The following is a 12812-nucleotide window of genomic DNA, read 5'->3' as shown; positions in this document are numbered from 1 at the left end:
GTTACTAACCAGTACAATTATGTCCATCTACATTTAGGATGTATCCAGAGTTACAGGAACAGGAGTAAGAACCAGGAGTGTTAGAACAAATCTGATTACAACCTCATTATATGAAGCACACTCATTGATATCTTATTAATAATAATCAATATAATTATATTCAATAATATCTGTTTGCCTATACAAACCTGTACAGTTGTAACCATTACTCTCATCAATTAAGTATCCAGTCAGACAAGAACAAGAATAGCTACCAATTGTATTTTGACAATTCTGTTCACATCCTCCATTTTTAGTTGCACATTCATTAATGTCTATCATCATTATAGTATCAGATTAATATCAATAAGTGTAATAATGATCTTACCAAGACATGTGTGGTTATCAAGTCCAAGTTGGTAGCCATACTGACAAGTACATCTATAACTTCCAATTGGTATTAGTACATAGTTGAGTACATCCAGAAATCCCTTCACTACACTCATCAATGTCTGTGTGGGTAGTATTAATGTAGATATTAACTATGTATATATAATAGTACCTGAAAGAATTTATCATTAACCAAATATGAAGCCCAGACTCACAAGAACAATTGAAACAATGGTACTTTATTAATAATATTTGTTCACAACCACCATTGTTAGTATCACATTCATTGATATCTATAATGTAATGTATAATAATGAGCTAATTCAAACATGTACTTACCAGAGCATTTCTGTCATTGCTATCTAATGAGTATCCACTATTACAAGAACAACTGTAACTTCCTTCACTGTTAATACAAGTATGTTCACAATCACCATTATTATCACTACATTCATTGACATCTGATGTGTAATAAATTATAACTTATATTAATATGTTATTGTTTATACCTGTACAACCATGTCCATCTAAATTCAGACTATAACCAGTCTTACAGCTACAATAATAACTGCCAGGGATATTAGTACAGGACTGTAGCAACCCTCCATTATTAAATAGAACATTCGTTAATATCTATGATTAATGACTCTAATAGAATCTTTTAACAGGAGTTTATTTACCTGAGCAGTTGTGTTTGTCATTATCTAGTGAGTAACCAGTTGCTTGACAAGAACATACATAGCTACCCCATGGTATTAGTGCAAGTGTCTTCACAATCTCCATTGTTATCAGAACACTCATTGATATCTGTTATAGAACATCATTTCTCACATTATTAACTCTATAACTGACCCTGACAGGTATAGTTATCATATAGGAGTTCAAACCCACTATAACAAATACAATAATAACTTCCAATAACATTAGTACACATCTGATTACAACTGGATAGTCCTCTGAACACTCATCAATTTCTAAATTAAAACATGAAATGATAGTACTATCATAACATATGATAAAACTTACCATCACATGTTCTGCAATTACTAGCCAGTCTATAACCAGAATTACAAGTACAGTAAAAAGAATTGTTTGAATTATGACAAACTATGTTCACAGACATTTGGATTGACAGTACAATCATTAGTAACACCTGTAAAAATATATTTCTACATCTATAATTCTATCAGTATATGTTACTGACTAGAACATCCATGTCCATCTTCATCAAGTGTGTAGCTAGTGTTACATTGACAATAGTAAGATCCTACTTGATTAATACACTCTTGATCACAAACCACCATGTTTACTATCACATTCATTGATATCAGAACAAGTGAGTCCATTGGACAAACTGGTAGCCTGGTTGACAATCACAGACATAACTTCCATTAGTATTATAACAGTTGTGTTCACAAAGATGAGTACCATTTGTACATTCATTGATGTCTATAGAAAACAAAACATATTATTCCATTTCTATGTTACATTACCATCACAAACTTTGTCTGTCAGTCATGTTCAATAAGAATCCACTATTGCAGGAACACTCATAACTTCCCAGTCTATTAGTACATATTTGAGTACAACCTCCATTACTTAATAAACATTCATTAGTATCTAGTAATTTACTTACTCTCAATTAGTAATATTATATATTACTAACCAACACAAGTTTTCTGATTACTCATAAGATGACATCCAGCAAAGCAGGAACAAAGATAAGAACCTTCTGTATGTGACCCAATTCTGATTACATCCACTAATCCCAAGAGCACATTCATTCACATCTTACAAAAATTAATAATATTTTGTAGTAATAGTATATTGATAATCTTACCATCACAATGATGGTTGTCAGAGTTAATAATATAGCTGGTATTACATGAGCAGTAGTAACTTCCCTTTGTATTATGACAAGAATGCTCACATCCCCATTATTATCAGTACATTCATTGATTTCTTCAAGAAGAAAATAATTCTAAATTATTAATGTAATTTCAATTAACCTGTGCAGTTATGAGCATTTAATTCTAATATATATCCAGTATCACAAGTACAATAGTAACTTCACCAGTGTTATAACAGACTTGTTCACAGCCTCCATTGTTGATTATTACACTCATTAATATCTACCAGTTTAATTCATTAATATATTTTATTTATTGTATCCATACCAGAACAGAATTTTTCATATGATAGAATATATCCAGTATAACAAGAACACATAAAGCTTCCAACAGTGTTAGTACATATTGTTCACAGCCACCATTATCAGTGTTACACTCATTGATATCTTTATTGATTAATAATATTACTGTCTTTAACAAAATTAATTACCTGTGCAGTTTATTCCATTGTTTTTCTGAATTAAATCCAACACCACATTGACAGTGATAACTTCCTGGGCTTATTGATACAAGTATGATCACAACCACCATTCTCATTATCACACTCATTGATATCTAAGGTAGACAAAAAGAAATTATGCAAGAGAAACTTGTTACTAACCAACACAACTATGTCCATCTATTTCCAGAATGTATCCAGACGTACAGGAACAAAAATAAGAACCAGAAGTGTTAGAACATATCTGACTACAACCTCCATTATACGCAGCACACTCATTGATATCTGTATTAATAAACAACATAATTACAACTATTTAATACACACTTTTCTATACAAACCTGTACAGTTGTAACCATTACTATCATCAATTAAGTATCCAGTTAGACAAAAACAAGAATAGCTACCAATTGTATTTTGACAATTCTGTCACATCCTCCATTTTCAGTTGCACATTCATTGACGTCTATCATCATTTAGTATCAGATTAATATCAATAATAAGTAATAATGATCTTACCAAGACATGTGTGGTTATCAAGTCCAAGATTGTAGCCATACTGACAAGTACATCTATAACTTCCAATGGTATTAGTACATAGTTGAGTACATCCAGAAACCCTTCATACACTCATCAATGTCTGTGTGCATGTGGGTGATATTAATTTAGATATTAAGTATGTATAATTATATATAATAGTACCTGAACAGAATTATCATTAACAATATGAAGCCAGACTCACAAGAACAATTGAACAATGGTACTTTATTAATACATATTTGTTCACAACCACCATTGTTAGTATCACATTCATTGATATCTATAATGTAATGTATAATAATGAGCTAATTCAAATAGTGTACTTACCAGAGCAATTTCTATCATTGCTATCTAATGAGTATCCACTATTACAAGAACAACTGTAACTTCCTTCACTGTTAATACAAGTATGTTCACAATCACCATTATTATCACTACATTCATTGACATCTGATGTGTAATAAATTATAACTTATATTAATATGTTATTGTTTATACCTGTACAACCATGTCCATCTAAATTCAGACTATAACCAGTCTTACAGCTACAATAATAACTGCCAGGGATATTAGTACAGGACTGTACGCACCCTCCATTATTAATAGAACATTCGTTAATATCTATGATTAATGACTCTAATAGAATCTTTTAACAGGAGTTATTTACCTGAGCAGTTGTGTTTATCATATCTAGTGAGTAACCAGTTGCTTGACAAGAACATACATAGCTACCCATGGTATTAGTGCAAGTGTCTTCACAAATCTCCATTGTTATCAGAACACTCATTGATATCTGTTATAGAACATCATTTCTCACATTTATTAACTCTATAACTGACCCTGACAGGTATAGTTATCATATAGGAGTTCAAACCCACTATAACAAATACAATAATAACTTCCAATAACATTAGTACACATCTGATTACAACTGGATAGTCCTTCTGAACACTCATCAATTTCTAAATTAAAACATAAATTGATAGTACTATCATAACATATGATAAAACTTACCATCACATGTTCTGCCATTACTAGCCAGTCTATAACCAGAATTACAAGTACAGTAAAAAGAATTGTTTGAATTATGACAACTATGTTCACAGACATTTGGATTGACAGTACAATCATTAGTAACACCTGTAAAAATATATTTCTACATCTATAATTCTATCAGTATATGTTACTGACTAGAACATCCATGTCCATCTTCATCAAGTGTGTAGCTAGTGTTACATTGACAGTAGTAAGATCCTACTTGATTAATACACTCTTGATCACAACCACCATTGTTACTATCACATTCATTGATATCAGAACAAGTGAGTCCATTAGACAACTGGTAGCCTGGTGACAATCACAGACATAACTTCCATTAGTATTATAACAGTTGTGTTCACAAAGATGAGTACCATTTGTACATTCATTGATGTCTATAGAAAACAAAACATATTTATTTCCATTTCTATGTTACATTATTACCATCACAACTTTGTCTGTCAGTCATGTTTAATAAGAATCCACTATTGCAGGAACACTCATAACTTCCCATGTATTATTAGTACATATTTGAGTACAATCTCCATTACTTAATAAACATTCATTAGTATCTAGTAATTTACTTACTCTCAATTAGTAATATTATATATTACTAACCAACACAAGTTTTCTGATTACTCATAAGATGGTATCCAGCAAAGCACAAGAACAAAGATAGGAACCTTCTTTATTGACACAATTCTGATTACATCCACTAATGCCAAGAGTACATTCATTCACATCTTATAAAAATTAATTATATTTTGTAGTAATAGTACATCAATAATCTTACCATCACAATGATGGTTGTCAGAGTTAATAATATAGCTGGTATTACATGAGCAGTAGTAACTTCCCTTGTATTATGACAGGAATGCTCACTCCTCCATTATTATCAGTACATTCATTGATTTCTTCAAGAAGGAAATAATTGTAAAATCATTGATGTGATTTTATTAGTGTTGTTTTAGTAAGCTAAAACTAAAACTAAAGTGTATTTTAGTAGACCCTAAAACCTTTATTAAACTAAACTAAACTAAACTAAAATTTTCTGTTCATGACCTACTAAAAACTAAAATTTTAGCTGCCTAAAACTAAAATAATACTAAAATTAAAGCTGACGTTATGTTATTTTACTAATATTTACTATATTAATAGAGTGACAAACCACAATTTATAATGTGAAGTCCTTCTTAGATAAAACAGAAAATTGTGTATCTTTGACTTGTCATTATTTGATTACTTTTCTTACATGATTGCAACATTAAGTAAATAAAGTAAAACTAATATCAACTAAAATAGAAAAACTATATCAAACTACTAAACTAATACTAACTAAAATTACTCATCAAGTCCTTACTAAAACTAAACTAAACTTAAATAAAAATCAAATTGAAAAACTAAACTAACTAAATTACTTTCTGGTGGCATACTAAAACTAAACTAAACTGTAATGTATTTTATAATCATTCACTAATACTAAACTAAACTAAAATACTTTTCCTTACTAAAACAACACTAATTTTAATTTACCTGTGCAGTTATGACCATTTAATTCTAATATATATCCAGTATCACAAGCACAATAGTAACTTCCACCAATGTTATAACAGTCTTGTTCACAGCCTCCATTGTTGATATTACACTCATTAATATCTACCAATCAATTCATCAATATATTTTTATTTATTGTATCGATACCAGAACAGAATTTTCCATATGATAGAATATATCCAGTATAACAAGAACACATAAAGCTTCCAACAGTGTTAGTACAAACTTGTTCACAGCCACCATTATCAGTGTTACACTCATTGATATCTTTATTGATTAATAATATTACTGTCTTTAACAAAATTAATTACCTGTACAGTTTATTCCATTGTTTTTTAAATTAAAACCAACATCACACTGACACTGATAGCTTCCTTGTTTATTGGTACAAGTATGATCACAACCACCATTGTCAATATCACACTCATTGATATCTACATGTTAGATAGTGTTACGAGTTGTTTAAAGAAAACTTGTTACTAACCAGTACAATTATGTCCATCTATTTTTAGGACATATCCAGAGTTACAGGAACAGGAGTAAGAACCAGGAGTGTTAGAACAAAATCTGATTACAACCTCCATTATATGAAGCACACTCATTGATATCTGTATAATAATCATTATAATTATATTCAATTAATATCTGTTTGTCTATACAAACCTGTACAGTTGTAACCATTACTATCATCAATTAAGTATCCAGTCAGACAAGAACAAGAATAGCTACCAATTGTATTTTGACAATTCTGTTCACATCCTCCATTTTCAGTTGCACATTCATTAATGTCTATCATCATTATAGTATCAGATTAATATCAATAATGAGTAATGATCTTACCAAGACATGTGTGGTTATCAAGTCCAAGTTGGTGTCCATACTGACAAGTACATTTATAACTTCCAATGGTATTAGTACATAGTTGAGTACATCCAGAAATGACTTCACTACACTCATCAATGTCTGTGTGGGTTGTATTAAGTAGATATTAACTATGTATATATAATAGTACCTGAACAGAATTTATCATTAATCAATATGAAGCCAGACTCACAGAAACAATTAAACAATGGTATTTTATTAATACATATTTGTTCACAACCACCATTGTTAGTATTACATTCATTGATGTCTATAATGTAATGTATAATAATGAACTAATTCAAACAATTCACTTACCAGAGCAATTTCTGTCATTTCTATCTAATGAGTATCCACTATTACAAGAACAACTGTAACTTCCTTCACTGTTAATACAAGTATTTCACAATCACCATATTATCACTACATTCATTGACATCTGATGTGTAATAAATTATAACTTATATTAATATGTTATTGTTTATACCTGTACAACCATGTCCATCTAAATTCAGACTATAACCAGTCGTCTACAGCTACAATAATAACTGCCAGGGATATTAGTACAGGACTGTACGCACCCTCCATTATTAATAGAACATTCGTTAATATCTATGATTAATGACTCTAATAGAATCTTTTTAACAGGAGTATTTACCTGAGCAGTTGTGTTTATCATTATCTAGTGAGTAACCAGTTGCTTGACAAGAACATACATAGCTACCCATGGTATTAGTGCAAGTGTCTTTCACAATCTCCATTGTTATCAGAACACTCATTGATATCTGTTATAGAACATCATTTCTCACATTTATTAACTCTATAACTGACCCTGACAGGTATAGTTATCATATAGGAGTTCAAACCCCACTATAACAAATACAATAATAACTTCCAAATAACATTAGTACACATCTGATTACAACTGGATAGTCCTTCTGAACACTCATCAATTTCTAAATTAAAACATGAAATGATAGTACTATCATAACATATGATAAAACTTACCATCACATGTTTCTGCCATTACTAGCCAGTCTATAGCCAGAATTACAAGTACAGTAAAAAGAACTGTTTGAATTATGACAACTATGTTCACAGACATTTGGATTGACAGTACAATCATTAGTACACCTGTAAAAATATATTTCTACATCTATAATTCTATCAGTATATGTTACGGACTAGAACATCCATGTCCATCTTCATCAAGTGTGTAGCTAGTGTACATTGACAATAGTAAGACTCTACTTGATTAATACACTCTTGATCACAACCACCATTGTTACTATCACATTCATTGATATCAGAGCACTAAACGTTCATTGGACAACTGGTAGCCTGGTTGACAATCACAGACATAACTTCCATTAGTATTATAACAGTAGTGTTTACAAAGATGAGTACCATTTAAACATTCATTGATGTCTATAGAAAACAAAACATATTATTTTCGTTTCTATGTTACATTATTACCATCACAATTTTGTCTGTCAGTCATGTTCAATAAGAATCCACTATTGCAGGAACACTCATAACTTCCCAGTCTATTAGTACATATTTGAGTACAACCTCCATTACTTAATAAACATTCATTAGTATCTAGTAATTTACTTACTCTCAATTAGTAATATTATATATTACTAACCAACACAAGTTTTCTGATTACTCATAAGATGATATCCAGCAAAGCAGGAACAAAGATAAGAACCTTTTTGTATTGACACAATTTTGATTACATCCAATAATGCCAAGAGTACATTCATTCACATCTTATAAAAATTAATTATATTTGTTGTAGTAATAGTACATCAATAATCTTACCATCACAATGATGGTTTTCAGAGTTAATAATATAGCTGGTATTACATGAGCAGTTAGTAACTTCCCTTTGTATTATGACAAAAAATGCTCACATCCTCCATTATTCTCAATACATTCATTGAGTTTCTGTTATGAATACACTAATATTTTAAATACTTTTCAATCATAAACATACCAGTACAGTTTATGACCATCAATATTGAGAGTATACTCTGAATCACAGCAACAGCTATAATTACCCAATGTGTTTGTACAATAATGCGCACAACCACCATTGTTAGTAGCACATTCATGGCCCCTATCTATAATGATATAGATTATGTCATTAAACCTATATTACCTCATTACCAGAACAATGTGTTTTTTGTTATAAATTTGATAGCCAGAAAAACAGGAACAGATTATTAATCCATTTGTTTGTGTAAAACACTTGTTCACAACCACCATTTTCATTGAACATGTTGGGATTCACTAGTGCAATAATCAAATATTTTAATATTATCATTAATATTGTCAGGACTTACAGTACAATTATGTTGATCACTTTGTATGATAATAACCAGTATCACATGTACAAAAACTAACTATATAATGTATTGTGACAAAAGTGTTCACAACCGCCGTTGTTGATGTTACAAATGTTACTAGTATTAACTTGAACATCTAAATGAGGTCACACAAATCAATTAAGGTGCTAATCTATTCACTTACCAGGTCCATTGAGAAGCATTCCTGCTAGGATATCCATAACCACACACTAACAGTAAATCCATACACACTGACATATATCTTCCCATTAGGATGACTATGACTAATTGTGTAGTTCCCATCAAACTGTTAGTATTATAACCATATCCAGTGATTGTCCCATACATATCATATATTGGAGTGAAATCCCCAGTGTGTGTTAGTGTACCATTAATTACTCTAAAGTCCCATTGTAGTATGTATCAGCTGGTATTGCTATACTGTATATAATTTGTTGGCATATCAGGTAATGTAGTAAAAGTGACATTATGAGGATATTGTCTAATAGGAGGAACTGTTCATTAATAATAGATCACCACAGAGTCATTTGATGTAAGAAAATTCATGACTGACTAAATGCTAGTGCAGCAATGTAGCATTTTACTACTGCAGAGAACATAGCAAAAGTGACCAAAATTAGTATCAAAAGTAATGATATCTCCCAGCAAAGTTCATTGTAACAATTAGTATTGTTTTGTGTGGACATGAAATACTCACTTTAGTGTTATTTTCTGATGCTATAAGTTTAAATCGTTGTCCATTACGACTATACAATGGTGTTAATAAGAAATGTGGTTCCCCAATTAATAGTAGGTGGTATTTGTGTACTAAGAGGATCACAATCATCATAAGATACTGGACACTTTGACACAGTCATGTCCTCCAACTACAGTTAATGGATGATTTGAGACTATTTTAGTTCCACTGAGATCAACCAAATGCTGCTGCTATCATAAAGTCTGTAGTGAATGAAGAGTAATAGTATGACTGGACCCTGCTGTAATAGTAACTAATGTGCTATTTGTTTGAGCATTTAAAGGTAGTTCTATATTTTGAGTAGGTGTAATAGTCAACAGTTGTATTATCTCTGCAACCAACAAGAAGGATTTGACTATATCTCCCACTACTGAAATGGATGCAGATATTCCATAAAATAGATATATTCCTGTGTAGGTTGCTCATAGCATGGTAGTGCTAGATAGGTTGAACGAGGTGTATTTTATATAGCCTATCAATACAGAGATAGGTTGACCAGACATGATTTAACACGGAGTCCATAATTACGATAAGAATATATTACTTCTCTCACTTGTAAACTGTATGGTATGTTACCAAGTCAGGAGAATTGACAAACTTGTTTATCCCAGTGTAATTGTAAGTTCAGTCAATGATGAAAATATTGAATTGAACTGGACTTGAACTCATAGTTAGATTAGCATTTCTCTATGACATTACTAGAAATGAATTGTCTTAAAATGCTACATTGAATTCTGTAGCGTAACTGGATGCACTTATGCTTGAAACTTTGCCTGTAAAAATAAAAAAAAATACTTTAAAGTATAATGATTGGTTTTAACAGTAGGAAAAACTTATAATTATTAAAAAGTACTGATGAAAGAAAAATAATATGCTAACCAAAAGTAATAATTTCCTAACAATCAGCTCAGAAATGCATGGACAAAATCAAAGATTATTACTGTATAGTAATACTATATGTATGTAGGGCTATGATATAACAAGATCATACATAATTGGAACATTAATCAGTCTATAATTGTTTTGGAGTGAAATACTAACTAGTAGTAGAGTAAACTAGAGCTACCACTAACTACAAAGATTGTGTAGAATTTAACAACAGTGTACTATAGCTGGGCAAATTTGAAAGAGGAGTGAGCTAGCGAGAATCTTCAAGCATTATCAGTCATCTGATCATATTGTTGTAGTACTCACATTTAGGGTTATAAAATTCAATAATTCAATGGTTGCTATAACATAAATTATATACATATATACTTATTACATTTTGTCACTAAAATTTAGTATCTTACAGTAAGTTTGCATTAGGTTCACTCCAGCACTGTAAGAGTAACCAATAGCATAACCAAATCCAATATACCAATATACTTAGTTAGATTGACCTGTAATAGTATGTGAATTTAAGGGCAGTAATTTGTACTTGTGCACCAATATCCAATAATATTGGTTATCATTATAGATAGTTTCCATGTAATGATAACACTGATCCATCCATTAATACTGTGTCTTGACTAGTAGCAGCAATATTGATGTAATGTGATGTGAATGGAATTCAAATAAGAACCAGATATAGGAGGAGAGAGAATAAATGTTACTTCTCAGAATACTGATCAATTGATGGAATCATTGAAATTACTGGATCACCAATGTTGTCTACCTGATAACATTGCCTCCTAACTGATTTACTAAAAATAGGACTTGTTAGAAAACAATAGAACAATAGGCGTTTGTACTTGAATATTTTGTGATTGTACTTCCCAGATGGTTTATAGAATTACAGTGGATACATTTCTGCCAGATGTAAAAGAATTGGTCTATCTCTGCAGTAAATCTTATATAATCTGATCTACCACTATAAGGAGTAAGAAGGAAGTTCCCATGTTCTGTAGTTGGTATTTGCTCACTGCGAGTGACAGCCACAAGTATGGTGACGGGTACAATTAACACATCTGACCTGACAAGCTAGTGGTTTGTTTTGATACTATACTATTTCCAGTTATATATACGATGTGCTCCCAAACAGAAATGTGCATTCATGAAGTGTAATAGAGAACGGAGTTCTTGATGGTCACATCAGGAATAGTGTAATTGGTGAATTTCAGCCAGTAACATTCGTGTTGGGATTAATGAACCCTTATTATAGAACATTCATTAATATCTATAATTAAGACTCAATAGAATCATTAAAGAAGAGTCCCATTTACCTGAGCCGTTGTGTTTGTCATTATCTAGTGACTAACCAGAGTTGCTTGACAAGAGCATACATAGCTATCCCATAGTATTAGTACCAGTGTATTCACACACTCCATGGTTATGAGACACTCCATTGATATCTATTGTAGAACATAATTTCTCATATTTATTAACTCTATAATACTGACCCTGACAGGTATAGTTTTATCATATATGAGTTCAAACCCACTATAACAAATACAATAATAACTTCCAATAACATTAGTACACATCTGATTACAACTGGATAGTCCTTCTGAACACTCATCAATTTCTAAATTAGACATGAAATGATAGTACTATTCTATCATATGATAAAACTTACCATCACATGTTCTACCATTACTAGCCAGTCTGTAACCAGAATTACAAAGTACAGTAAAAAGAACTGTTTGAGTTATGACAACTATGTTCACAGACATTGGATTGGCAGCACAATCATTAGCAACACCTGTAAAGATATAGTTTCTACATCTATAATTCTATCAGTATCTGTTACTTACTAGAACATCCATGTCCATCTTCATCAAGTGTGTAGCCAGTGTTACTTTGACAATAGTAAGATCCTACTTGATTAATACACTCTTGATCACAACCACCATTGTTACTATCACATTCATTGATATCAGAACAAGTGAGTTCATTAGACAACTGGTAGCCTGGTTGACAATCACAGACATAAAACTTCCATTAGTATTATAACAGTTGTGTTCACAAGATGAGTACCATTTGTACATTCATTGATGTCTATAGAAAACAAA

The 12812-nt window shown here is 31.1% G+C and overlaps 1 protein-coding gene across 1 annotated transcript; it reads right to left on the bottom strand.

Annotated features, from left to right (window-relative positions):
- Window positions 1-1864: 1864 nt before the first annotated feature.
- LOC121391620 (signal peptide, CUB and EGF-like domain-containing protein 2) lies at window positions 1865-9283 on the bottom strand. The gene is given in 10 exon segments (XM_041523184.1): window positions 1865-1989; window positions 2881-3003; window positions 3060-3144; window positions 4273-4301; window positions 4450-4611; window positions 4614-4691; window positions 5830-5952; window positions 6162-6284; window positions 8727-8837; window positions 9247-9283. Coding segments are annotated over 10 exon segments (996 nt in total).
- Between the last annotated feature and the right edge of the window lie 3529 nt (window positions 9284-12812).

Source organism: Gigantopelta aegis, unplaced genomic scaffold, assembly GCF_016097555.1.
Source record: "Gigantopelta aegis isolate Gae_Host unplaced genomic scaffold, Gae_host_genome ctg2749_pilon_pilon, whole genome shotgun sequence".
Lineage (NCBI taxonomy): Eukaryota > Metazoa > Mollusca > Gastropoda > Neomphalida > Peltospiridae > Gigantopelta > Gigantopelta aegis.
This window is presented reverse-complemented; position numbering and strand designations above follow the sequence as displayed.